Source organism: Acaromyces ingoldii (genome assembly GCF_003144295.1).
Source record: "Acaromyces ingoldii strain MCA 4198 unplaced genomic scaffold FA10scaffold_3, whole genome shotgun sequence".
In the NCBI taxonomy this organism is placed as follows: Eukaryota; Fungi; Basidiomycota; class Exobasidiomycetes; order Exobasidiales; family Cryptobasidiaceae; genus Acaromyces; species Acaromyces ingoldii.
In genome coordinates this window covers 1944529-1969982 of record NW_020290249.1, presented here as the reverse complement: position 1 = coordinate 1969982, position 25454 = coordinate 1944529, and the positions used below count along the sequence as shown (strand labels likewise).

General features: G+C 55.6%; 8 protein-coding genes across 8 annotated transcripts; 4 read left to right on the top strand and 4 right to left on the bottom strand.

The window, feature by feature from the left end:
• Window positions 1–1095: 1095 nt before the first annotated feature.
• FA10DRAFT_230667 (K, P-type ATPase) lies at window positions 1096–4411 on the top strand (the record flags this gene model as incomplete). The annotated part of the gene is made up of 2 exons (XM_025518828.1): window positions 1096–1288; window positions 1371–4411. 2 exons carry the CDS (start codon window positions 1096–1098, stop codon window positions 4409–4411), a joined length of 3234 nt encoding a protein of 1077 aa, XP_025377796.1.
• An 800-nt stretch (window positions 4412–5211) lies between these two features.
• Window positions 5212–6359, bottom strand: FA10DRAFT_117988 (hypothetical protein). The gene is made up of 2 exons (XM_025517908.1): window positions 5435–6359; window positions 5212–5322 (listed from the first exon to the last, which is right to left on the bottom strand). Exons 1-2 carry the CDS (start codon window positions 6159–6161, stop codon window positions 5300–5302), a joined length of 750 nt encoding a protein of 249 aa, XP_025377795.1. The 5' UTR covers window positions 6162–6359; the 3' UTR covers window positions 5212–5299.
• Window positions 6360–6621: 262 nt separating this feature from the next.
• FA10DRAFT_286292 (putative 40S ribosomal protein S7) lies at window positions 6622–7442 on the bottom strand (the record flags this gene model as incomplete). The annotated part of the gene is made up of 3 exons (XM_025524064.1): window positions 6622–6639; window positions 6709–7039; window positions 7198–7442. 3 exons carry the CDS (start codon window positions 7440–7442, stop codon window positions 6622–6624), a joined length of 594 nt encoding a protein of 197 aa, XP_025377794.1.
• Window positions 7443–7944: 502 nt separating this feature from the next.
• On the top strand, window positions 7945–10448 carry FA10DRAFT_267044 (putative NDE1-mitochondrial cytosolically directed NADH dehydrogenase). Its single transcript, XM_025521759.1, has 7 exons — window positions 7945–8121; window positions 8212–9028; window positions 9234–9337; window positions 9399–9545; window positions 9628–9933; window positions 10005–10192; window positions 10265–10448. The coding sequence occupies exons 1-7, from the start codon at window positions 8055–8057 to the stop codon at window positions 10439–10441; spliced, it is 1806 nt and encodes a 601-aa protein (XP_025377793.1). The 5' UTR covers window positions 7945–8054; the 3' UTR covers window positions 10442–10448.
• Window positions 10449–12472: 2024 nt separating this feature from the next.
• On the top strand, window positions 12473–13448 carry FA10DRAFT_260400 (kinase-like protein; the record flags this gene model as incomplete). Its single annotated transcript, XM_025520015.1, has 2 exons — window positions 12473–12973; window positions 13038–13448. 2 exons carry the CDS (start codon window positions 12473–12475, stop codon window positions 13446–13448), a joined length of 912 nt encoding a protein of 303 aa, XP_025377792.1.
• A 148-nt stretch (window positions 13449–13596) lies between these two features.
• Window positions 13597–18961, bottom strand: FA10DRAFT_117429 (Pkinase-domain-containing protein). The gene is made up of 3 exons (XM_025517904.1): window positions 17830–18961; window positions 17141–17763; window positions 13597–17075 (listed from the first exon to the last, which is right to left on the bottom strand). The coding sequence occupies exons 1-3, from the start codon at window positions 18606–18608 to the stop codon at window positions 13741–13743; spliced, it is 4737 nt and encodes a 1578-aa protein (XP_025377791.1). The 5' UTR covers window positions 18609–18961; the 3' UTR covers window positions 13597–13740.
• Window position 18962: 1 nt separating this feature from the next.
• Window positions 18963–23361, bottom strand: FA10DRAFT_117724 (hypothetical protein). Its single transcript, XM_025517907.1, has 4 exons — window positions 23302–23361; window positions 21433–23222; window positions 20884–21344; window positions 18963–20781 (listed from the first exon to the last, which is right to left on the bottom strand). The coding sequence occupies exons 2-4, from the start codon at window positions 23014–23016 to the stop codon at window positions 19389–19391; spliced, it is 3438 nt and encodes a 1145-aa protein (XP_025377790.1). The 5' UTR covers window positions 23017–23222; window positions 23302–23361; the 3' UTR covers window positions 18963–19388.
• A 614-nt stretch (window positions 23362–23975) lies between these two features.
• On the top strand, window positions 23976–25189 carry FA10DRAFT_267041 (hypothetical protein). Its single transcript, XM_025521758.1, has 5 exons — window positions 23976–24223; window positions 24332–24561; window positions 24630–24651; window positions 24719–24864; window positions 24926–25189. The coding sequence occupies exons 1-5, from the start codon at window positions 24070–24072 to the stop codon at window positions 25040–25042; spliced, it is 669 nt and encodes a 222-aa protein (XP_025377789.1). The 5' UTR covers window positions 23976–24069; the 3' UTR covers window positions 25043–25189.
• Window positions 25190–25454: the final 265 nt, after the last annotated feature.

Below are 25454 nucleotides of genomic sequence, written 5' to 3'. Positions count from 1 at the left end.
TTGAGCAATTCAGTGAATGTGTAATGCTGTACTCTACTACTCACTGTTTTACCCTTGGCATTACTAAGGGAAAGGGGAGTCAGCCAGTCTGTCAGATGTGACTTTCGCCGAGACAACTTCGGCCACCCACGCGAGCGAGTTCGAAGAAAGTCAATTTTGTGAAAGCTAAACATAAACAGCAGAGGGCCAATCTGCAGGTGTCAAACTTTCGGCGTGTGCTGAGGGCGGCCCATGCAAGTGGTGGGCTTAGGGTAACGTTGAGCGCGCGGCTGTGTCAACGAGGAAACCCTGTACCCATCCCTAAATCCTGGAGGCTGACGGACAAGGAGCCCCTGACCCAGACAGACAAGCTGTTCTGTACGATTCGCCAATCACGGCGAGTCGTTTCCAGACTGTAACCGTACTTCTCACCCTCGACCCTGACTCCTCGAATCAGAGTCGGAAACGAGTTTAATGTTGCCCTGGCTCCTCAAGCTGCTTTCCTGACTGGTAAACGCATGTGAAGAGGGCATGTCGACAGTTCCCTAAGGTCAGGGCAGGTGCAAGCTGCACGAAAGTCAAATCATTGGGCTATCTGCAGTCTTCTCCTGTTCCTAACAAGGTCCCACGTAAAGTACGGTGGTGCATTGTTCTCCTCGCGAGCCCGTTTCCTCCTGGGAGAGAGGTGATAGTCTCACATTTTCGAGACGGCGGCCCTATAAATGAGCAAGCGCTTCGTTGGCCAAAGTTGTTGTCCTCCGCTCTCGTCTCCCTCTTCTCCCCTGCGAAGCGGCAATCCTCGCAAAGCAGAGTCGCCAGGTGTTCACGTAACATTCCTACTCCTTCTCAGGGTCCGCAGACTGCAAGATGTCGCGACCATCGCTTGACAAAGAGGATGGCTTGGACTCCAAGTCCTCGGTGTCGCACAGCACCGGCGTCGTGGTGGGCCATGAACTACCTAACAACAGCGACCCGGAAAAGGGCGAGATACCTTTCACTCGGATCGATACGGTGCGCTTCGGCCACGACAAGCAGATCGAGGATGACATCCACCTGGCCGCCATTGATGACGAAGGAGCCATGCAGCGCTCGAACGACCCTCCAGGAGACATCATGATGTCAAAGAGATTGACTCTCCAGAGAACACATTCAATCGGATCGCTCAACCGCAGTCGATTCAACCAGAGCAGCAAGGTCATCGGTGACTTCAGGACAATGAGCATTCAGCTCAGCCAAGGCGGTTTGGCAGAGTCTGGAAAGGCATCGAAGAAGGAAAGGAAGCGCGGCGGCGAAAAGAAGACATTGAAAGGTGCGCACTTACTTCTCTTGAGAAGCTTTGCTCGATTCGACTTTGACTACGACTGCCTCTGACGAATGTCTTGTCCCAACAGATATTGCCGACTTGGAGTGGCATCGGCTAAGTGCCGAGGAAAGCATGACGAGGTTGGGCGTATCCGCTCTTTCAGGACTAGATACGGCTCAGGCAAAGCGACGCTTGGACGCTGATGGACCAAACAAGATCAGCAAGCCCCCAAACAATTGGCCTCGAAAAATCTTTACATACGTATTCGGTGGCTTTGGATCACTCCTTGTCGGGGCATCAGCTATCTGTTTCGTCGCTTGGCGAATCGGCCAACCACCGCAGGCTTCGAATCTGGCCTTAGCTGTGGTGCTCCTCGTCGTCGTCCTGGTCACCTCGTTCTTCAATGCTTGGCAGGACTTCACTACGTCGCGTGTCATGGAGAGTGTACGGGGCATGCTACCGTCTGACGTCGCCGTGCTCCGCGACGGGTCGATCCATGTCGTCCCTGCAGCCGAAGTGGTTCGCGGCGACATCATTGAAATCAAAATGGGAGCCAAAGTGGCGGCCGACTGTCGCATTCTTTCGATTGAGTCCGAGATCAAGTTCGACCGGAGCAGCTTGACCGGCGAAAGCGATGCAATCGCGGCCACGGTCGACATGACAGAGGAGAACTATCTTGAGTCTCGCAACATCGTCATGGCGGGCACCAAATGCGTATCCGGCCAAGCCAGGGCCATCGTCACAGCCACAGGCGACACGACCGTCTTTGGCAGGCTGGCGAAGCTCTCGTCGACTCCGAAGAAGGAAAGGACAACACTAGAGAAGGAGATTTTCTATTTCGTCCTCACCATTGCTTCATTGGCCGCTACCGTGGCAATCGTTTGCGTTATCATTTGGGCCGCCTATTTGCGACCCAAACATCCCGATTTCATGAGCGTATCGAGCCTCCTCGTCAATGTTGTCTCCATTTTGGTCGCCTTCATTCCAGAAGGCCTTCCCTGCGCCGTCTCGCTTTCGTTGACAGCCGTTGCGGCGCGCATGCGACGTGCCCATGTTCTCGTCAAATCGCTGTCCATCGTTGAAACGCTAGGAGCGGTCAATGTTGTATGCTCCGACAAAACGGGCACTCTTACCCAGAACAGCATGTCAGTCCGCGCCTGCGTCGTTCACGGATTCGAAGAGGACGACGTCGAAGAGGCGAAGCGACACGTCGGCATGGACACGCCCATTGGCCACGCCTTTAATCAGCTTCAATGGCTGGCCGGAGTCTGCAATGCAGCTACTTTCGACAACACTGAGTCCGAGAAGGCAAAGAGGGTGGATGAAAGGGCCGTCCATGGCGATGCCACCGACACGGCCTGTCTCCGCTTTTCCCAGCTCCTCGGGGGTGATATCGACCAGTCCAGGATGGGCTGGACCACGATCCAGCAGATGGCCTTCAACAGCAAACACAAATTTGCTCTTCGGCTCCTCAAGGCGGACCCGGCCTTGAGCATCACCAGGGTTGCCGATAAGGCCCTCTCGCAAGCCGAGGCCGTCAACTTCAGTGCTGATTCTGACCTCGTGCTTCTCACAAAGGGCGCTCCTGATGTGCTCTTCAGTCGTTGCACCAGGACCCTCGATGCCAGCGGAAGCGTCGTCGAGCTGACGAAAGCTCGCAAGCAGTACCTCGAGGCCGTGCAACAGGCATGGGCTGACACGGGCAAACGCGTTCTACTCCTCGCTCGCCGCATCGTGTCCATCTCACCAGCGTCGCGCGTCGAAGAGCTGAACGAGGGCGAGCTGATGGCGCTCAACAATGACCTAACCATCGTCGGTCTCGTCGGCATCGTTGATCCTCCTAGGCCGGAGATTGCCAAAGTTGTCAAAACAGTCCGCGGTGCTGGCTCCCGCTTCTTCATGGTAACGGGAGATTTCCAAAACACAGCCGTAGCCATTGCAAGACAATGTGGTATCGTCACGACCAAGAAGGTAGCAACGTACGACGACATCGAATTTTATCGCACAAAAGATCCTTTACCTCGCTACGACTTTCTCGATCCAACGAACGACGAGAGGCCACAGAGGGCCATGAGTTTGACAGGCTTCGACGTCATGAGGCTTCAGCCGGCGGACTGGGATGTGGTGTGCAATTTCGACGAAATCGTCTTCAGCAGGACCACGCCGGACCAGAAATTGCGAATCGTAAAGGAATTCCAGGCCAGAGACGGTGTTGTGGCCATGACGGGCGATGGCGTCAACGATGCACCGGCGCTCAAGCAGGCCGATTGCGGTATCGCAATGGGAGGTGGGAGCGAAGTGGCCATCGAAGCGGCCGACCTAGTGCTCCTGGACACCTTTGCCAGCTTCGTCGACGCGCTCCTGTACGGCAGGGTGTGCTTTGACAATCTCAAAAAGACGGTCGCCTATCTCCTCCCCGCTGGGTCCTTCTCCGAGCTCTGGGCAGTTCTTCTCTCCTTCTTCTTCGGCCTGCCCCAGATGCTATCGAATATTCAGATGATTCTCGTCTGTTGCCTCACCGACCTTTTCCCATCGTTGTCGTTGATCCAGGAGCAAGCCGAATCAGACGTGCTCAAGCGCAAGCCGAGAAACGTCAAGAAGGACCGACTGGCGAACCCACAGCTTTTGCTCCAGGCCTATGTCTTCGTCGGCATTCCTTTGACGGTATGCTCGTGCGCCATGAGCTTCTGGTGGATGCAGCGCCAGGGAATTCCCTTTTCCGATATGTGGTTCAAGTACGGAGGAGGCCAGTTCCAGACAAACGACCCGGATCGATTTAACGAAATCCTCTATCAAGCGAACGCCGTCTACTTTTTCACCCTCGTCATTCAACAGTACTTCGACCTCTTGGCCCTCCGCACCCGTCGTCTCTCCCTCTTTCAGCAGAATCCGCTCTGGGGACCAGGACGAAACCGATGGCTGTTTGCTGGCATGCTCGCCTCATTCTGCCTGGCCATCTTCTTCTCCTACATCCCCCCCATTCAAAACGTCTTCCTCACCAGAGGCATCCCCGCAGAGTACTTCTTCCTGCCTATGGCATTCGGCTTGGTGACGCTATCGCTCGATGAGCTGAGAAAGCTTGTCGTCCGACGCTACCCTCGCAGCATCGTCGCAAGACTAGCTTGGTGAAAAGAAGTCGCACAGCCCTGCGTTCTTGTCAAAGTAGCGACTGCAACACCTCTGATGCGATGTAATTGCTAATTAACGCCTTAACGATCTTGCCACGAACATGTGGACTCTCATGTTTGCCTGTTGACCACTGAGGCTGGGAGGGCATGCTTCTCGTCTGTACCGAACAAAAATTCAAGAGGATTTGTATATTAGGTAGCCGAGGACATGGAGATGGCGGAGGTGAGGGAGCAGTATTCCTTGAGTCTCCTGAAGAATATCGCCGCATGCTCCTTCTTCAGACCCATCTCGCCACGGTAGTGCTCTGGCAGCCTGGCTACAATGGAAGCGTCGCTCAGCGAGTCAATGGTGCCCAGGTAACGCAGCTTGTCCCCTTGCCCTGTTCGCGTTCCTCCGTAAAGACCAAGTCCAAAGCAAAGAGCGCCTCGCTTCGCCTCGTCCATCATGGGAGACAAGCCTCGTTCTTCAATGGCCACCTTTGCTTGCAATTGCTTCGAAGCCGTCTCGTACACGGTCACCCGCCAGCGAGTACTGCCGTCCCCTTCGCTTGCTTCGAGCTGGAGGTCCACGCCGAGGAGCGTCTCGAGCAAACCGGCCTTTTTCCGCAGCAGCGCCAACTCGCTTCCGTCATCTTGTCCTGCCTCTGGTCCGGCGAAACGTTCCTTGCCGCTGTCCTTTCTTTTTCCCCTGTTCTGCTCTTCCCGACCTTGCATCCCTGCTGTCCCAAAGTGTTCTCCAATTGATTCCTCCGAGGAGAGAGGAGCTGGAATTAGTGCTGGAGGCGGGCTCGGGCTCAAGACGGGTTCATTGGGCAGAAGCTTGTCCTGCGCCCCTCGGTTCCTTGTTCCTCCCAGCCCTGGCAGCCGATTGTGGGAGACAAGGAGCGTGCTAGGGTCTGTCTGATCCAAATTCTGCATTTCACAGGAGAGCAGCAGAAGCATCGACAGTCAGCATGGACCCTGCAACTCTCATGCTCAAGATTTTCGTAGTTTCTCCTCACCCTGATCTCCTCCCAGACCTTACCCTTGTCGAATTTGCCTAGGGCCGCGTCAAAGTCAAAATCTTCATCGAGGTCCGACTCTTGATCGCCTTGCTCATTGTCACCGTTGTAGAAGCTGCTGTGATTGTTGCTGTATCGCTGAGCGCCCGCTCCGCCTCCTTTGCGACCACTCTTTTCCATCTTGTTGGAGAGCTGGGCGTGGCGCTGCATACTGTGAGTCAGCTCGTCCCAGCCATGACCTTGCTTGCCTTCGGTGTTGCGGCTATTGCTGTCAGGATTGTTGCTGCCGCCTCGTGTGACGACGCCTTTGGCTTTCGCCCTTCGACCCGTCGGCTTGGGCGAAGAAGCGGCTGACGACGTCAAAGGGGCATCCCTCGCTGTGGCAAAAGGAGGTGCAAGCGCCGCCGCCGACAATGACGAGGAGGAAGACGACAATAATGACGTCGATGAGACTGATGGCGGCGCAGGCGGGGACACTACACCATCTGCCAGTGAACGACTCGAGGAGACGATGGCCGGATCTGCAAAGCTGACCTGTGCTCGGCTTGAGGCCGGCACAGAAAGTGAGGCTCCAGGATCGGCACCAGCAGTCACGATCTGGAGATCGCAAATGTTGGCCCTTGCAATTGCCTGCTGTCCGATTCGCAGCGATCCCGTCGCTGTATCGATATCTGTGATGACCCCTTCAATCACCTCGCCCGACGTCATCGCAACCCGGACCTTGAGGCCCAGATACGAGGATGAAGACATCTTGGGATAGATGCGAGTGGGGCGAGAGATGTGCGCGTCGATGGTGTAGGGAGGGCTCAAAAGCTTTTCTCTCTTCCCCCCGCGCCCCCTCCTCCACGCGTAGGTATCAACAAGAATCGAGGAAGCATTCGCTCGCTCTTCTGTTTCTCTCGACGAAAGCGAAGAAAGAAATCTTGCATGACTTTTTAGGTGGCGGAAGGAGAGAATACATGGACATAAGCCAAAAGAAGAATTGTGTAGAAAGTGTGTTTGTGTGTTTGTGTGTGTGTGTGTATGCACCGTTCGCAGACGGTATGTCAAAGTGATTCCGGCGGCGACAGCCCAGGATCATTGCACAAGGCATGCATGCTCTGCCCAGCAAAAAATCCCACCGTCTGTCCCCAAGACATCACACCCTCGACATTGCTCCCCTCCTCACGCTGCAAGCCCGTATCTTGCGTATCATGAATGCGAACATGATTTACACGCCGTCGGCGTCCTAGCATGTCGCAAATTACAATCAGCAAATGCACAGCAAGAGCAGACAGAGGACAGCATCTCTTCTCACCCTGAACATAAAGGTGACGTCCTTGCCAGTCAGCTTCCTGTAAACCGACGAGAAGCTGTCGAGCTTGTATTCGAGCGAGGTGGCGTCTTTTGAGTCAAGGAAGCACTTGATGAGCTTGTGACCATCGGTGTTGACGCGAGTGCGCTTGCCCGTGATCTCGGTGGGGAAGACGAGGTCCTCGAGGATGGCAGAGTGAACCGAGGTCAGGGTGCGCGATCGGGGCCGGGGCTGCTTGGAGCGGCTCCGGTGGCCAGGCTTGCCAAGGATGCGACGTTGACCGACGAAGAGGACATGACGGTCCGAGAATTTCTTCTCGAGCTCTCGCGTAAGCCTAGAATGTGACGAGATTGAATCAGAAGTCAGTCATCTGCGGCGCTACTTCGGAATATGCCTTGCTCCCTTCTCCCCTTTTCCCCTTGTCCCGTTTCTCCTCTCTTCTCGCGCATCCCTCTTTCGGTGCGCTTGTCTACCATCTATAGCAATACACACCTCTGTTGAATCTTGTGGAATGCCTTGAGCTGAGGAACGGGGACAAAGATGACGATGGCCTTCTTGCCGCCCTTGACCTCAATCTCCTTGGCGGCCGAGAACTGCAGCGAACGCAGCTCAGCCTTGAGCTCTGGAACATTCGACTCGAGGTCCAGAAGCGCCTGCGCGACGACAGTCTCGGTCTCGGTAGGGGGGACAGAAGGCGCGTTGGCCGTGCGGAAGATCTTGTTGCTGACGGAAGCCATCTTGAGTAGTCTTCTGAGTAAGAGGAAGAGGAGGCAGAATTTGACTTGAGCGTGAGCGGACTGTTCGACACACAAGTGCTTTGTCTTGGCCCCTCGTCTCCCTTCGCTTCGTCGCTGTCCATCCCAAGCTTCCGATCGACAGAGCGACTCTTCCACCACGCTTCGTCGCCTCCATATCCCTCGGCATCGGCGTGTCCAAGCCAATCTGCCCGACGAGACACCCCAAGACAATAGAGATAGTCCTTCGAACCATCGACCTGCACCACTGGCACGTTTGAACCGCTCTCGAGGGCCGATAGACTCACCTTGAAACACACGCGCTACCAGGCTGAGGATCGAGGTGTCAAGATGTCTTCAAATAATGCTTCTTAATGCGAGGCCCAAGGAGGGCTGCTGCGGGCAAAGATCACGTGTTTGTCTTGTTTAGATCTCTGTCATTTTCGGTCATGTTCCTATCCTCCACCTTGGACAAGCAAAACAAGCAAAAATTTCAAGATGGAGAGATAGGCACAAGGGGTGAGGGCCAGGAACCAGGCGAGCACTTTGTCCGAGACGGCTTGCAACGTCAATCAACGTCGACAAAAGGCTCTGGGTACGGCGGTCAAGGCAGAAATGGCGCAGCGTCTCTTGACCGCGAAGATGCTCCGTCCCGGCTCTTTGAGTGTGCTTGCCAGGGGGGGTGAGTCAAGGCAGCAGCTGAACGACTCTTTGTTTTGCGTTTTCCTTTCCTGATTGGAGCTTGCTCATTTCTATGCATCCCTATCGACAGCCGTGGGCTCTGCTTGCGCACCATCACATAAGAATTTTGTCGCAGCTCGACCTTTTTGGAACAGTGCCTCTGCGACGACGCAGACGCCAAAGCCGCAATTCATCACGCCGTCTCCGACCCCAGGTGCTCTCGCGAATGGTCAAGCATCAGTCTCATCGGGGGGGTCGCATGATGCATACACCGGCGTCCAAACACAGGGAGGAAGCCCGAGTGAGCCGAAAGGACCTGGCGGAGAAAAGAAGAAAGCGAAGAAGGGCTTTTTCAAAAGATTGCAAAGAATAACCGGCTATACATCAGTCGCCGCCCTGGCTACGGCAGCCTACTTTGTCTATGATGCCAACCACCCGCCGGAGCAGCTGCCGCCCGATCCATCGAAGAAGACAATTGTTGTCCTTGGCAGTGGTTGGGGCTCCACAGCCCTTCTCGATGCCATCGACACGACAGACTACAACGTCGTCGTCATCTCGCCCCACAACTACTTCCTCTTCACACCGCTCTTGCCCTCGGTCACGGTCGGTACGCTCAACGGACGTTCGATCACCCAGCCGACGCGCTACATGGTCCGTTACAAGACGCGCGAGGTGCAGGTGGTTGAAGCAGAAGCGACGAAGGTCGATGTTGCAAACAAAAAGGTGACGTTTGAAGACAAGAGCGAAATATACGGCAATCTGGGCACCGTCGAGGTTCCCTACGACTACCTCGTCTACGCTGTAGGCTCAGAGAACCAAACATTTGGCATCGAGGGCGTGAAAAAGTACGGGAATTTCCTCAAGGAACTTGGCGATGCTGAAGAGGTCAGGAGGAAATTGATGGATTGGTGAGTGATCAGAATTCAAGCGCCTAAGAATGCCGTGATGAGCACACAAGCTACATCCTTATCTACATTATCAGACGGAGGACCCAAGATGGCCTCCCCTTGATCGATTCAACTCCACCTTTGCAGGGGTTCTGATTCTTGAAGACATTGTATGCGCCCGGCTTTTGTCCTTTGTTGCTGATGTCGATGCTTGCTCTCTAATCAGCGTCGAGAAGGCGTCGTTGTTAGGCCAGAGCGAAGAGGAAATCGACCGGCTGCTCCACTTTGTCGTCGTGGGAGGAGGCCCCACAGGTGTGGAAGCTAGCAGCGGTGAGTCTCACTTTGCCCCAAGCCTTCTTGTGAAGCTCTCGCTCATATGGGTGGCGTCCAGAATTCCGTGACTTTGTGCGAGACGATCTCTCCAAGTGGTATCCCGCAGTATCCGGGCGGGTCAGAGTCTCTCTGATCGAGGCGCTTCCCAACATTCTGCCCATGTTCTCCAAGAATCTCGTCGAATTCACCGAAAATGTCTTCAAAGGTGAGAGTTATGTCTGCGTCGACGTAACGATGCCGCCATTAGGCTGACGAGAGGGCGTTGCTCTTCCCTAATTCTATCATAGAAAACGAAATCCAGATCTTGACCAAGCATATGGTCAAGGACGTCGACGAGAAGAGCGTGACAGTACAGGGTCCCGACGGCAAGATCATCAATATCCCCATGGGCATGCTCGTGTGGGCTGCCGGTAACACTGCCCGGCCCCTCACCCGCGACGTTCAAGCCCAGCTCAAGGGCAAGCAGACGAATCGTAGAGGTCTCCTCGTCGACGGACACATGCGCCTTGTGGGCGCCGAAGACAGCATCTTTGCCCTCGGCGATGCGACGGCAACCGATCTGGCGCCAACGGCCCAAGTGGCCAATCAGCAAGGTGAGTGCTGTCTTTTAACAATTGCTTCCGCAATGTCTCGTAAGAATCTGACGAACTTTTTCATCGAGTAGGAGCCTACCTCGCCTCCGTCTTCGCTCAGCTCTCCCGCGCGGACCGCGTCAACTCCAAGCTGGAAGAAGCTAAGCGATTTGGAGCAGCTCCCGAGGAAATTGCAAGGCTAGAGAGGAAGCTGAAGAAGATGCTTGACATAAGCCAATTCTCTTTCACCTCTCGGGGTGCCATGGCTTACATTGGCCATGTGAGTTGGATGGGCCCCCCTGGTAGCACTCGTCACATGGACCGATTCGCTGATTCCTCAATTCACACACAGGAGAACGCCATCGCCGACTTGCCCTGGGGATCGGTACAATTGAGCAGCGGAGGCGTCTTGACTGGCGTGGCATGGTCAAGCGCTTACTGGAGCCTCTTGTTTGGCATCCGTAGTAGGACTAGCGTTGCCCTCGACTGGCTTAAAGTCCGAATCTTTGGACGAGATCTTACCGTCTGAGCAGGAGTTGTTATCCGCTCTCAGGCATTCTGTACATAGATGAATGAACAGAAGAACAGTTAAAGAGAACAGAGACCCAACTAGTGATACATGAGGGTCCAAATGAAGGAAGAGCTATCAGAATGTGGACACAGACGTGTGCACCTGCGACAAAAGGCACCTATTGGCGAGAAGCAAAGCAAAGCAACGTCTTAGAAGAAGGGCGGTGACCCGAAGCTAGAGAGAATCCGTGAAAAGATTGGCGTTCCTTGGGCATATATGTAAGGTGATGTATGTGGTAAGGCCTGAACGAAGAGAGAAGACGAGTCATTTGGCTTCCCCAGACCTGAAGCCGAAAGCCTTCTTATGCTTGGCCATCACTTCGTTGCTCTTTCGGATGCTGGCGTGGGCATTGTCAACCTCTTCCTGGCGAGTCAACTTTCGGCCGGTGCCCTTGATGGCGATGCCATCCGATGAAAGACTAAAGCCCTTTGCCTTCATCGCCTCGTGCTGTTTGGCCAAATTCTCATTGACGCTCGAGCCTTTGACGGCGTATGCGATGCCGCCGATGATGGCCAGAACGATGAAGAGGAAGATGTAGTCTGAAATTTCGAGTCAACGTGAGCACGACCTTTTGATCATCAAAGGGCTAAGCCTTGTGGCTTCACCTCCGCTCGTCACCTGAGCGGCCCATCATCTCTGAGTCGAGGGTCTCGTCTCTGCGGTGGCCGACTCACCTCCGACAGACGCCATGGTAGATTTTAAGATGCTTCCTCCACTGCCATCAGGACTGAGAAGTCCGGTAAGAGAGGTAATTTGTTTCGGCCGAAAACGCGCGCCTCGCGATCCGACGGACAGTCACGATAATCCTCTCGCAATTAGGCGGACGACCACCAACTCTTGTCTCGTGCCGTAGCAGATCCTTACGGACGCTTCCATGGCATCTACGGACGCTCAGATTCCTCCTCTATCTCCATCAGCAGAGGTAGAGGCTCTGACCGAGGGAGCTGCGTCCATATCTGTCTCATCGACGCCACCCACATCGCTATCATCGCCATCCTCAGATGCGAAGTCTTCCCGTATGACGGCGGACGCCGCGTCACCTTCTTCCCCAACATGTGGCTCACCTGCTGCTACATCCCAATCGTCGGTGTCTTCATCCTCTAACTCGTCCCTTCCGCTACGACCTGCAAATACGATTGGTTCAGGCCGTGGAGGGCCACCTCCCCGCATCTCTAGCGCTGGCTCGGGAGCAAGCGGGGGTCCCCAGCTGGCGACTGGAGGTCCAAGAAGTATCGCAAGCATGAATGAGAGGACACAGCAAATGGCAGCGACAAGGTTGCCTCCTAGCTTGCAAGCACGGCTGGCTGCGGTGAGTGTTCATACACCAAGTCTTGGCTTTGCCCGGAAGAGCCCTTCGTCTGATTCCGAGACTCTCTAAAGAATGCCAACCGAAGCACGTCCAATGGATCGCCGAACATACCGTCTCCTTCGGGATCCGTGCCTAGTGCTCCATATCAACTTGGTCACAACGAGCGCTTGGACGCGGCTGCCTTCATGGGTAGTGGCAGTCCGGCGAGCTCTCACCCGCCTTCGCTCTCGAGCGCTGCTGGCTCAGGCTTAAGTCAAGGTCCTTCAAGGCTACCTGCAGGTATCAGGAAGGCTCCAGAACCTCCGACGGGTATCAAGCCAGGAGCTGGTGCAGGCGCAGGAGCACCGGGAATAGGAAGTGGCCTCGGTGGTCGAAGGGCTAACAAGCCAGGACTCAAATTGAGCGACATTGGCGCAGACATCGAACCGCCGTCAGCAGGATCAAGCGGTAGTCGTGCACCACCGGGACAAGTACCTCAAGCTGGTGCTATGGGCGGACTAGCTGGAAGAAGGCTGGCTCCTCCTGGTCGATTAGCCGGCGCCAGCGGAGGGCCCATGAGCACCGCCTTTAGCAACTTTTCAAACGTCGTTGATACCTCTGGAAGGCTGAAGTTTGACGGAAAAGCTGTTCTATCGGCATCCGGCGTTGAATTCAGTAGTGGTACGTCCTTCAACATCAACATGGACGATCTCGAACTCCTCGATGAGCTTGGCAAGGGTGCATATGGAACTGTGAGAAAAGTGCGTCACACAAAGACGGGGGTCGAAATGGCCATGAAGGAGATCCGCCTGGAGCTCGACGACGCCAAGCTCAATGCTATCATCATGGAACTTGACATCCTCCATCGAGCGACAGAACCCCAGATCGTTGAGTTTTATGGTGCTTTTTTTATCGAATCGTGCGTCTACTACTGCATGGAGTTCATGGACGCCGGCTCGTTGGAGAATCTCTACGATGGACGCTGTTCGGTGCCCGAGGACGTCTTGGCTCGCATTGTCGGAAAGACGGTACGTGGACTTCGTTTCCTCAAGGACGAGCTGCAGATCATGCATCGGGATGTCAAACCCACCAATATCCTCATCAATCGAAGGGGAGAGGTCAAGCTCTGCGACTTCGGCGTCTCGGGTCAGTTGGAAAAGAGCTTGGCGAAAACCAATATTGGCTGTCAGAGCTACATGGCTGTGAGTCGCAAATCGTCTAAGCACCTGTCATTTCACCACTTCGTCTGACGATTTTCTCCGACAGCCGGAAAGGATCAAGGGCGAATATCAGAATATGCTAGGGACGTACACCGTTGCTTCCGACGTGTGGTCGCTCGGTTTGTCGATTGTAGAGACCACGATGGGAACTTACCCTTACCCGCCCGAGACGTATTCGAATGTCTTTGCCCAGCTACAAGCAATCGTCCACGGAGATCCACCCCAGCTACCGGATAGCTACTCGGAAACGGCCAGGGATTTCGTGGCAAGATGCTTGGAGAAAGTTCCGAGCCGAAGAGCAACATATGCGCAAATGCTGGAGCATCCGTGGTTGTTGGGAGATGAAGCAAGGGGTCTAGATGGCGTCGACATGAGGGGATGGGTAAAACAGGCGCTAATGCGCAAAGCAGCTCGAAAGGAAAGAGAACGAGAACAGCAAAACGACGCTGCCGCTTGATCATATCCTTCGTTTCTGCCTGCACCTCTTTCTTCTTTTGGTGCGCATTTCGATCTAGCAGGATCACCTGCAATATCTGCCGGACTTTGTAATAGCGTGATTGGCATTTGATCTAGCATCTGTGGAGATGGGAATACAACGATAACGTAGTGAGGAGCACGGGCAAAAGTTGACCTGATGGTCGAAACAACGACGAAAGAGAATGGAACTCCTTCCCTTCGGGAGACGTGTAGTGAGAAAGAAAAAAGGTATACTACGATCCTGCTACGCTTCCGAACATTCTACAATCTTGCTATCTCCTCATCGAATGCGAGTGTTTTCCAGTCGAAAAGCTCACACCCTCGCCTTCCTCTTCTTCTTCCTTTTCTTCCTCTTCCTCTTCCTCTTCCTCTTCCTCTTCCTCTTCTCTTTCCTCCTCTTCGTCTCGGTCAAAACTTGCTTGATGCTCTTCTTCGTCTTCGTCCGCGTCCGCGAAGCGATCCTCGGATACATCACCCATCTCCTGACCTTCTTCTCCGTCACGTCCCCTCGTCGAGGTGAGGCAGTCTGACGCTCCCGCGAAGTGGGACCCATAGGCAAGGGGGGAGAACATCTCAACACTTTCATCGGCAAGTCGCGACAAAACACCTCCGCGTTGCAACGCTGCTACTTCGCCTTCGTGTTCGCTTCCCGTCGCGACGATTGCCTCTTGCCCCACGCCGACGCCACCAGGGTTCGATTGTGAATCTGTATGCTGTACGCCAGCATAAGGTGGTTTGAATAGATTGTAGCCTCCTTCGACTGAGGGTGTCAAGCTGTCGAAGGCCGAGCCATTCACCTGCGTGCCTGTATCTCCTTCCACTATAGAGGAATGGTCACCGATACTACCTGTAGGAGTGTCGTGGCCATGTTGCCGAGCCATGCGATCTCCTCCGAAAGAGTCTTGATTCATGTCTCTCCACATCCAGCCCGAACCAGCGTTGTGTAGGTACTGTGTAGTGTCACCTGCTCTTTGTCCAAGCTCCATTCCACGAGCAGGCGTACCCAAGTCCTCATCATCGGAGAACTCATCAATGTCTAGATCGCAATCGTCGACTCCGAATTTCTGCTGCAGCGATGATTGCTCTTGTCGGGGCCGGTCCTGATCCTGATCGTCGTTCAATTGCGAAGTTGTCGTCATGAAAGGTGAAGGCGGTCTTGAAGTGGCGGGGACCGACGGAGAGGCAACCGCTGTCGTCCTCATCGCATTAAGAAAACGCGTAAAAGTCGGCAGCGGAGCGCTAGCCGGCGCTGCGGGATCAGGCAACGGTCCCACCTGCTCTGCCGCGCCGACCGAGTCCACTGACAAACCATGATCGTCCCTTGCTGAATGATGGTGGCCCACTTCCGAAAATTTCTTGTCTTCTTGTCCATGCGAGACTCTTTTCGAATCGCTGTCATGTTGAGTGTCGCTCTTCTTCATCGTCAGCTTGATCGATTTGTCCGAGTTGCTCATCAAGGCCGTTGACGATGCTGTGTTGGGCCGAGATTGAAGTCTGGTGCGATGACGAGCTGTGGAGCCATTCGACGTAGGCGAAAGATGTCCGTCGCTCGAGGAGCTTCCCGCGCCTGACCCCAACACGCTGCGGAAGACATCGCCTATCCGAGAGCGACTTCGTCGTCCCACTTTCTCTTGCTGCTGCCAGAGAGACGAGGGAGTGTAGTCATGAGCCGAGAAAGGTATTAGCATCCACTTGGAAGCGTCTTCGGGTTCAAGGGACAGATGTTGATGCGCGTCTTGAGATGCGAGATGGCGAGACGAATGATGGGGAAAGCGTCGCAGCGAGCGCCTCGACGAGGAAATCGACGATTGTGTGTGCTGCTGCTGCTGAGCGGGCGCCTTTCCCACGTCCGCGATGGATTCGTTTGCGTTCGAGTCCGAAGAGGACCTCGTCATGGTCAGAGGAGCCATAGCTCTCTCCATTGTGGGCACTTCGTGGGCCGATTGAGGACTGATGATCTGTTGAGCTTGCAGTAACGAAGGCCTTCGGGTGCTGAGCGCCGGTGCATTCAATGTGGATGCGGGTGTCATTGAGATCTCGCGCAACACACTCGCCGCATTTTGTTTAGGCTGTCTCGACGTTGGCGAGGATTGACCGTGGGCAGTGGCAACCGCCGGCACCATGCTGTGAGGAGAATGTGGCCGAGAACTGGGCTGACTTTGAGAACCCAGCTTCTGGAGTTCGTCGTGCTGGCGTGGCGCATTGGCATGCTCTGATTTGACATCCGTGCCGTGATGGAAGAAGCGAGATCGAGTCCTGTGCTGCTTTGTGTCGTCCACGTTTGCTGCCGCCGCATCATCGGCGGTGACCTGACGCCGAAAGAAGAGATGTGGGCGATGGTGATGTGGCCCTCTGGAAGAGCTCGTCAATCGAGACGACGACGACGTGGTGGTGCTCTGCCCAAAGTCGTGCGCGCCAGTCGATGGGGTGGCGGTCGTCCTAATGTCGTCAATGATAGGTCTTCCGTGAGCTTGTGAGGCGGATTTGCTCCTCTGTCTTCTTTCCAAGTTGCCATTGGCATTACCCGACAGGGTCCCAAGGAGCCTATTCTGCAATTGCTTGATGCGCTGCTTGAACTTTGAAAAGCCTGTCAGGGCGTCTTCAACCTCCTCGTGAGAGACTTCGACAAATGGGAGGTGCTGGGGGTCGGTTTCGTCGATCCAGGTAGGAGGATCTGCAATGCCACGCACAACCCAAGGGTGCTTCTTCACCTCATCGAGCTTGATGCGCTTGTTGGGATCCTTTTCCATTAAGCGGTCGAGGAGATCGCGGACCTGGGTGGCTTCTTCCGAGAGCAGTGAGGCATCGACGTTCGGTCCTTCATCTGCTTCTACTTCCGGTTGAACATCGGCTTCTTCGTCTGTCCACTGTGGCAGAGTTCTCCATCTCTTGTGCCGGGGACCGATGCGAATCCGATCAGCACCCATGGTAGGAGGTAGCTCATAATCCTCGTGAGGAATGACGGTGAAGAGGGCGTACTCGCTGTCGGCTGTGAAGGGCGGGTGGCCAAAGAGAAGGCAGTACAGCGTCACACCCAGAGCCCAAACGTCGATAGCCTTGGTAATCGGTGGTCTGGTCCTTGAAATCGCTGATGCAATAGTCTTAGTATCTCTGGGAGAGTTACGACCGCCAGCACCTTTTTCGTGCCAGGGAAACTCTTTGGCGCCCTCGTTGCGAGGAGTATTGACGTTCGAATCTGCACCAGTCTTGCCTGTGACCTCGGCAGGGGTTAAGGTGTAAGACGGATCGCCGGCGAGACAGAGCTCAGGAGCGAAAAAGGCAGGGCTACCCGCTGTCTTTGCTAGTTCGTGATCGTCGAGGAGGCTGGGATCCCCCTCGTTGCCCTCCTGGCTCGGTAGACCCCCACTGGCGACGAGGAGAGCATAGCTGAAGTGAGAGACTCCGAAGTCGGAGATTTTGACCTTACGATCGCCGTCCCATAGCAAGTTGGCCGGTTTGATATCGCGGTGAATGATGCCCTGGTAGTGTAGGTACTCGAGACCGAGAACAACATCTCGGAGCGTCTGCCGTGCTTCTTCGACGGTCAATGTCGGAAAGCCCCTCTCGTCCTTCCATTGAACCTCGCCCCCCTCCATGAATTCAAGAACTGCCAAGGATCTGGTCAGCAAAATTCGCCATCTTCGCACCTATCGCCCCCTTTCTTGCACCCACCCATGAAGATCTTCTTGCTCTGTGGGTCGTCGATGACTTCTTTCAAGCCCACGACGTGCTCATGGGCGCATTTTTTCATGATTGCAATTTCCCGCTTGACCTTTTTGTCGGTGGTCCACAGCAACCGCTTCCTCGCCTTTTCCCTCTCTCTTTCCCGCTCCCTATCGCCGTGAGTCGGCCTTGACGGTGCACCCTCGCCCCAACGTCCGTATCTTGCTGCAGCATACGCCTGAGGGCTGTGGGTACCCGTGAGTTTGGTCGATGAGGCTGTAGGTGAGCGTGGTGGCGTCATGAAGCGAGCATGTCCTGAGCCTTGTCCCGGACCGAAGCCAGGATCCGGAGCGGCGAGAGCCTGACCTGACCCGCTGGCGGCTCCTGCCTCTGCGTCACCGTCTTGATCGTATGGCAACTCCTTGCCCTTGCCCTTAATCTTGACTTTGCCCTTTCCATCCGAGCTTTGGCTGGTGGGCCTTTTCAAGCTCGACGACATTGTGCCTCCGCCACCTCCTCCCAGCCGTTTGCGGCCTTCCCGCTCGACAATCTTGACGGCAACTCGTTCGCCCGTCTCGGTGTCTCGGGCCAGGCGTACCTTACCGTGCACCCCTCTTCCAAGTTCCTCATCACTGGAGCAAGCGACCGGTCAGGGGCCCAAGAGAGACAAGAGAATCGCTTTGAGTCTGATAACTCACATAATGTATTGATTGATCATCCTCCTTCCACTGGGAGCATGAGTATTGAGCTGCAGGTGATGTGTCTCGAGCACCTGAGGCTTCTTGTGCGAATGCGGGAACAGCCTCGACGAGGGCGTCGACGAGCCAGAATGAGAAGGGCTCTGGCTGTTGCGAGATGATGCAGCACGACTCTGCCTCGACGAGGCGTCGCCCATGAGGGCAGCGCCAGGCCAAGGCGACGAGGTCGCCGTTCGAAGCGAGGTAGAAGCCGGACGACCATCGGCACTTGCATTTCTGATCATGATGGATGCTTCGGGTGCTACGCCTTCGGCCGAGGTGGTGCGACCTGTGAAGCCAAGACTCATGGCAGCAATGCGTGTGGCCTCCAGGGCTCGGTCCTGGACGGCGTCCTGCTCTTGCTGATGCTGATGCTGATCCACCACAGCGTCGATACGTTGTCGCTGGATAGGCGCGTCGTTTTGCGGAGAGGCCGTAGCCGAGCTGCTTGGATTGGACCAGTAGACTGCCTGGGCATGCTCGCTGGCTGCATTGGGCTGCGAAGGGGCACTGTAGAGGGCCCTTGACGGTCCCGCTTCCAGGAAGCTCGAGCTCCTCTCCAGACGAGGTTGCGCATCCTGACGACGAGCTTCCATTTGAGCCCTCTCGACGAGCCATGGCTTGAAGGGCGAATTCGCGCGGCTCGATGATGACGACGTTGGGCCGCTGCTGGGCGGTGTCATGGCAGATGCCTTGGCATTGGCGAGCCGTTGCTTGCTGGGCACCAATACCTCGCCCATTATAGCAGCTTGCTGGTGATGGGATACCTTCTCGTTGTCGTCGTTGTCAATGACCCCCGAGATCAACTGCGCAGCTTGTGCTATCCTTGGACCGAAATGATTTGGTCCTAGGAGCCCAGCCCCGCCAATGCCATACTCGCGATCGTCGCCGCCGTCGTCGCGGTTGTTTGCAGCCTTGCGGCCTCCGTCGGCCGTTGTTGTCGAGGTTTTGCTCGCAAGCTCCTGCCCCTGCTCCTGCTGCCCCACTGTGAACAGGCCGCCAGTGGTGCGCGCTTTAAGCAGCTGTGGCAAGTCGTGAGCCAGTCGAGGTACAATGGTGGGGAGATAGGCCGCGCCATGTGGCCTCAACACACCTAGTCGATATCTCACGTGAAGAAGCCTCCGCCCGCGTGATTAAAAATAGGTGAGATCTGGCAAGCACTCCCTCGACATCAATGACTGCGACAACAGCAGTTTCGTCCTACGCGCTCGTCGACGCATGCTGGGCTGTGGAGTGTGAGGGAACGTTCTCAGCCTTGCGGTATGACGTCACTCCTGTGTCCTGACATTGTCATTATCTCTCTCTCTGCCAGGCTCTAAATGCGGCAAGACTACTTGGCAGGGGTGCGGGCTTCATATCGATAGGGTGAGGCCAAACTTTGATGTATGGTCGGCAGACTCGATAGTGTGCGCTGACATCTAGAGATAGGTCATGTCGGCCATTCCTCAATCGCAGCGTTGTTCTTGTCCTCGCCAAAGGAACAAGGATTTCTGATAATACTAAAGATAGATCTACTCGGGTCACTTTCTCTTCCACCACCTCTTCCTCTCGTTTGCTGCCGCGCCCGCCCTTCTCATGGCTTCGATGTTACGCATCACTTGCTTGCTTTCCTCTTCCTGTCCGCGCTGATGTTGCGCCAACCTCAAGCCGTGGCCTCGATCCATGCTACCCTTCGCACCATCCTCTTCCTCTTCCTCCTCCTCCTCCTCCTCCTCCTCCTCTTCTTCTTCTGCGCTGCTTCTGCTCCCGTTTCCATCATGACCCTGGTGAGATTGCGGCTTGGAGCTCGACTTTGACAAATCGCTCGAGTGTCGCCACGAAAATCGATCAGAAATCTTTCGTCTGACGATGTCTTCGTCATTCGGCGAGCGTCGCTCCTTTGCGAGGACGTCCCTGGATGTTGTCATCGCTTGGTTTGACATCGACAGCTCTTCGAGCATATCTTCGGGCGATGTACCAGGCATGGAGACAGTGGCACTCCGCAACCTTCGCCCATTTCTGCTCGTCGGAAGATTGGCACTGATTTCGACATCAGACCTGGCCGCAGCAAATGCCCTCGACGATTTGACAACGGTGAGGTGGCCGGTGGGACTTCTCTCTGCCCCTCTTTCCATAGGTGCAGGATTGAAGCCAGCCCGGTCGATATAGTAGCCCGCCGAATCTTCAATGTCGCAGCAGAGATCCATGAAGAGGTTTAATCTCATCTCGCTTTCCGATTCGGCCCCACCAGAGTGAAAGCTGGGCGTGGAACGGCCATTGTTGACATCATCGTCGTTGTGATGATGGATTGCCAACTCATTCTCGCCGTCGTTGAAAGAAGTTCTCCTCTCGTATTCGTCGCCGAGTTGAGCGTTCCGAACGGCATATGAGACGAGCGTGGCCAAGGCGATACCCTTATCCAGGTGCTGCGGCTGTCGGGGAATCGACTCGCGATGCAGCCTCCTGAGACCCAGCAATCTGCTTTCGGCAAACCTCTGAAATTCGACATCGGACTCGTCCCCAAAAAGCCGTTCTCTATCGGACGTGGAGTGAGTGTTGGAGGGGTTGACCATCGACAAGGTGCGCTGGTGAGAAGGCCGATCGAGGGAGAGAACGTCGATGAAGTCATCATACTCGTGCGCAGTGGCATTGAGAAAGTCCCGCGCTTGGACAAGCCAAGAGTCCTTGTCCTTGTCGAGGTTTTTGTTTGCCATGGCCAGCATGACTTTTGAAAGGTAGCCAAGTGTCCGGTCGGCGCCCTCGTCGGGCTTTCCGGCCGTGAGACCAAAGAGCTGAGGTGCTCGAATCGAGGGGCAGATGAGGCGGAGAAAGACAAAGGCGCCGACTGCCTGCATGCCGGGCCCTGGCGGTCTCTGGGCAACAAATTTGGTGTCTACTGTTGATCGAATCTTCCTCAATGCATTGCGCAAGTCGCTGTACAAAGTTACTTCATCAGTCTTGTCTTTTCTTTTCCCATTCTTCTCTTCCTCTTCTTTATCTTTTATACCCTTTCTAAACCCATTTCTCGATACTCACATTGGGCAAGAATGCCGGCTGGAATAGATGTCGCTCCACACCTCAGAGCAGAGGCGCTTCAGAGTGTCCATCTGGCTCCTTTGAACAAAGACTTCCTCGGAATTGGCACCCCTGATGGATTCGTACGAGACGGCCGCTGGCATGGTTTCTGCGTCGAGCCAGATCTTCTCTTTGCAGACACGGCGAACCGTAGGTCCGACGCACTGTTCTAGCCAGTCAAGGCAGCACGTCCGCTGGTAGGCCTCCATGGCTCGGCTCAGAGGCGAGTTGCCTCGGAAGAGAAGCTGAACCTCGTCGAGCTTCTCCAGCGTCTGTCCCTCAACGTCGCATAGCTCGGCCAGACGCCGGGCAATGGTACCCTGACTGGCATAAACTTGTACCATAAGCTGGACCACCCTGCTCTCTTCAAGCATCCTGCCCAAGTCGCACATCAATTGGATCCATTGCGGACCATGAAGGAACTGTTGAGACGAATCAGTAACGGGACGCTGTGTGAAGCGAGGGGGCCCCTCCTTCTCTCATGAACGAAGCCATAGCACAGGAACCCACCTCGACCAGGTCCTCGTACTTGTTGAGGGCCAGAATCACCTCCTCGTTCACCGTCACATCCAGGTTGATCTCACCGACGACGACGCGACCGTACGAGGAAAAGCCGACCGAGGTCGTCGAGGTGTCAGCTTCGTCGCGTGTAGTGGGTTGAGGGTGTGACCAGATGGGAAAGCAGCCTCGGACCACCTCTCCCCGCTTCATCGTCTCGACGTTGATGTCGACTGTGCCAAGGAGGCTTCGTTTGCCGTTTCTTGTCGCCCTCCAGACGGAAATGTGGACGTCTGCGAGCCGAGGCAGGTCGGTGAGCGAGATTCGCTCGAGCCAAGAGTCATCGCCATTGCCCTTGGTAAATCTCGTGCGGGCGGCCACGTACTCGCCATGGTGAAGCAAGCACTGGTATTGCACAGAGGAAGTGGCACTCGCGAAGGCCTGGCTGTTATGGTGAAGGTGGTAGGTGCTTGGAGTCATGGCAATGCCGGTGCTGATGATGGGAAAGCCAGCATCGCCGCCTCTCTTGGATGGTGACGAAGCGAATTCGTCTGCTCGTTTTCCTTCAGCCTCTGCCTGCGAGCGAGTCCCTTTCATGCGGTCAGCTCCTGAGATGCCGCTGATAGGGCCGGTTGCATATGCTCCGATGTCGCTCTCATCGGAGTCGCAGTCGGTATCGCTACACGGCTGGTTGCCGCGTGATCCCTCCTCCCCTTCGTCGGATGTAAACGGACCCTCCCTCATAGCAGACGAGACAACATCGCCGGTGGCAGCATTCATCATGGTATCGATCGAAGGTCGGCCGCTGGTGCTGGCTTCGGTGGCATCGCCATCATCGATGAGCGACTCTGCGTCTGCGACATCGGCAATCTCCTCGACGGCGCTGGCGTGCCGATCGAGCAGCGACGGTACGCCTTGAGAGGAGACAGCATCGAGCAAAGAGGGCGCCAGCTTGATGTCGTGAAACATGAAGTCGATTTGCCGGTAGAAGCGATGGGTGCCCTCTACGCTCTTTGCTTCCTTGACCTCCCTTGGAGTAGGATTGGCAGGACCATATATTTCGGGCCTTGCAAAAGAACGCAGCAAGTCCTTCCACACGCAGAGCTTCCTTCTTGTGCTGAAGCTCAGGTAGATGGGCTCGTCGCGGCCTATCGAAGCTCGGTTGCTGCTGTTTGGTGCATTTATACCACCACCGATGCCTGCCTCTGTTGACCCTCCTTCTGCGCCACCTGCCCCTGCCCCTGCCCCTGCCCCTGCCCATGCCCCTGTTCCCGTCCCTACCCCTGTTCCAGCACCCGTCCCCGCTGCCGTTCCCGCTGCCGCTCCTGCTCCTGCTCCTGCTCCAGCACCTGTCCCTGTCCCTATCCCTGTCCCTGTCCCTGTCCATACCCCTGCCCCTGCCCCTGCCCTTGTTCCCATCCCGATGCCGCCTGTGTCGGTATCACCACCTCTGCCCAGAGAGGAGGTTTTCAGCCCTTGGTGAAAGCCCGAGGGACGAGCAAAGATGCCGAGGACATGCAGTCGAGCAAAGAGGCTCGGATCGATGGAACGAATGTCGCTGACCCACAGGTCGTGGGTGAGGATCGAGTGGACCATGGCGTGATCTTCAGAGAGAATGGCCAGCACGCCGTCGTCTCGGAGGATCGCCGTCGCCCTCCTCCAGCTTCCCTCTGCGTTTGCTCTTGGTTGCGCAGCCTCGCTGGCCAGCCGCGTTCTGCTAGGCTTCTCCTTGAGCCAGCTGGGTGTGGCGCTCTTGAGCGAGGCAAACGATCTCGTCTCTCCGGCCGATGCACTTGTCGCCGCTTCAAATGGCAACAGCTGAGACGTTTGGCTATCAGCGCCCTCGCCTCCAATTCCACCGCTCCCTGGTCCTGCGCCTGCGCTTGCTCCCACTCCTACTCCTCCCAGTCCCACCCCTAGTCCCACTCCTCCCACTCCGGCTCCTTCTCCTGCGGGTCCTAAAGCCCGGCCACCGCCGCCGGCATAGCCGTCTGACTTCTTGGTTAGTTTGCGTCTGACCTGTGGTACCTCGCGAAGCAGAGGCGTCTTTGTAAACGTCGATCCGCTGGGCGGCGGCGAAGGGCCGGGCTGCCAGAGCCAGATTGAGATGCTTGTTTCGCTCCCTTGGTCCGGATGTCTCGGCACCGTTGTTCCAATACCCTGGTTTCCGCCCCTGCCCATGGACAAGGTCGTCGACGTCGACGTCGATGTTCCGGGTCTTGCTCTTGCGCCTGCGCTGGAGCTCAGCGACGAGGACATGGGCTGGCCCCGCGGCACCACGAAGCGGCTCGACTCAAGCTCCGTCATGGTACGAACCTGCCGTTCAACATCGTACCGCGCCTTTCGACTCGGCATCCTGCCTCTTGTCGCGCGTTCGTGATCAGCGGATGTCTCGCCCGGTGCACGATCTCGTGCCCCACCACGCCCTCTTCGTATTTCACAAAATGCGTTCTAAAATAACATTGTCGGAAGATTGATTGCCTTTCCCCACGTGTCGATGCCTTTCCCTTGGATGTCTCAGGTGCATCCCTACGGAGCGCTTTCGCGCACTGTAATCGCACCCCATCTCGCCGTCGCAAACCTCTTGTGTCACCAGCAACATCACTTTTTTGTAATAAAGGCACAGGCTCCGTCTCCAGAGAGGTGATTATGTCCTCTGACCTTCTACCCGATGCGGCCCTCTTCCTTGCGGCCCTCTTCACATCCTACCTTGCCACGTCGCCACCTCACAAATCGACGGAAAAAGCACGGAAAGCGGCTGGAGAGAAAGGCGACTGGGTCAGACGCATTGGACTCTTGAGAGGTAGGCTACCAACTCTGCTGGCTCATTCAACATGTCTCCGCTTGCCAGCTCATCCTGATAACATATTTCTACCTTGCTATGTCTCGAATGTTCTCCTCTCCTCGAAAGCTACCGTCATATTTCAGTGGGCCCTATTCAGCTGGGCACTTTTCCAGCTTCGAATCATGTTTGACCCGACCCAGGAGGCGAAGCTAAACGACTGGATCTCGCGAGGCTCGAGATCCAGCTTCCGGCTCGGGTGTCTCGCCATGCTAGCGGGTGGTAGCCTTCGTCTGTACTGCTATCACACGCTAGGACACTTCTTTACCTTTGAATTGGCAGTCCAGGTCGATCAGAAGGTGGGTTGTAGCCTTTGCTTGCTGTGTACATCAGCTTTCTATCAAGCTGATAAGCGTCCGTCAATCAGGTGATTCAAACCGGTCCTTACGGTGAGCGGCGTTATTCTCGGAAGCAGTATATGCCAGTACTCATGCTCATCTCCGACCCGGCCTATAGCGTACGTGCGACATCCATCGTACACGGGCATTCTGCTCGTTGCGCTCGGTGTCGCGATCGCCATGGGACCCTATGCTCCTGCTCTGTCTGGTCAATACCGTCAGCCGATGCTCTACCTCATGTGTTTGGCGTTGGTGCTGGCCATAGTGAGTACTGTGCACTATACACGTCTATTTCTGCAGCTAAATAGAGGGTCATGCCTTCGAGAGCGCCGCTGTCCTCCGCATCAACGATGAGGAAAGGATGCTAAAGAAGGAGCTCAAGGAGCCATACGAGGACTACTGTCGCAAGGTGTCTTGCAGGCTTATTCCCCTACTCCTGTAGCTGGCGCTCAAGCCAGCCGCAGGCGCTGCACCGGCTCCTTGGTTCCTCGTCTATGAGCTATACGGACAGAAGGAGAGAAAGCTATCGGCCGAAAAGCAGTAGACGGATGCGCGCAATTGAGAAAGTACAGTATACATTACAGCGCCACGCTTTCTTGTATATCTATCTTAGTCGTTTTGCCAGTGAAGTGATCGATTGATTTCCACCGCGTCGGCCATACATCGTCTCTTCCTGCAAATCCTCGCTCGATTCCTGGTCGCTCATCCTCTGGCTTCTGAAGAAAGCTAGGGACAAACGCGGACGTAGATTGGAGGACAGAGCCCTGATAGGAAGCGTCTGGCTGCTCTTTGCTCCCTTTGACATCAAAGTGCAAAGCAAAGTAGTAGTCGGCGACCGAAGCAGGGCGGGAAAG

What these genes read in the sequence shown, in the direction of transcription:
- FA10DRAFT_267044 (XM_025521759.1), top strand. Translation starts at nt 8,055, where the DNA reads ATGGCGCAGCGTCTCTTGACCGCGAAGATGCTCCGTCCCGGCTCTTTG. An exon ending in GAGTGTGCTTGCCAGGGGGG is followed by an intron (nt 8,122 to 8,211) that starts GTGAGTCAAGGC and finishes CCCTATCGACAG; the next exon opens with CCGTGGGCTCTGCTTGCGCA. An exon ending in AGGTGTGGAAGCTAGCAGCG is followed by an intron (nt 9,338 to 9,398) that starts GTGAGTCTCACT and finishes GGTGGCGTCCAG; the next exon opens with AATTCCGTGACTTTGTGCGA.
- FA10DRAFT_117429 (XM_025517904.1), bottom strand. Translation starts at nt 18,608, where the DNA reads ATGGGCGAGGTATTGGTGCCCAGCAAGCAACGGCTCGCCAATGCCAAG. An exon ending in ATGATCAATCAATACATTAT is followed by an intron (nt 17,764 to 17,829) that starts GTGAGTTATCAG and finishes CGCTTGCTCCAG; the next exon opens with TGATGAGGAACTTGGAAGAG. An exon ending in GAGCAAGAAGATCTTCATGG is followed by an intron (nt 17,076 to 17,140) that starts GTGGGTGCAAGA and finishes GATCCTTGGCAG; the next exon opens with TTCTTGAATTCATGGAGGGG.
- FA10DRAFT_117988 (XM_025517908.1), bottom strand. Translation starts at nt 6,161, where the DNA reads ATGTCTTCATCCTCGTATCTGGGCCTCAAGGTCCGGGTTGCGATGACG. An exon ending in CCTAGGCAAATTCGACAAGG is followed by an intron (nt 5,323 to 5,434) that starts GTAAGGTCTGGG and finishes TGTGAAATGCAG; the next exon opens with AATTTGGATCAGACAGACCC.
- FA10DRAFT_117724 (XM_025517907.1), bottom strand. Translation starts at nt 23,016, where the DNA reads ATGGTCCACTCGATCCTCACCCACGACCTGTGGGTCAGCGACATTCGT. An exon ending in AGTACGAGGACCTGGTCGAG is followed by an intron (nt 21,345 to 21,432) that starts GTGGGTTCCTGT and finishes TCGTCTCAACAG; the next exon opens with TTCCTTCATGGTCCGCAATG. An exon ending in AGCCGGCATTCTTGCCCAAT is followed by an intron (nt 20,782 to 20,883) that starts GTGAGTATCGAG and finishes AACTTTGTACAG; the next exon opens with CGACTTGCGCAATGCATTGA.
- FA10DRAFT_267041 (XM_025521758.1), top strand. Translation starts at nt 24,070, where the DNA reads ATGTCCTCTGACCTTCTACCCGATGCGGCCCTCTTCCTTGCGGCCCTC. An exon ending in ACGCATTGGACTCTTGAGAG is followed by an intron (nt 24,224 to 24,331) that starts GTAGGCTACCAA and finishes TCTCCTCGAAAG; the next exon opens with CTACCGTCATATTTCAGTGG. An exon ending in GATTCAAACCGGTCCTTACG is followed by an intron (nt 24,652 to 24,718) that starts GTGAGCGGCGTT and finishes CCCGGCCTATAG; the next exon opens with CGTACGTGCGACATCCATCG.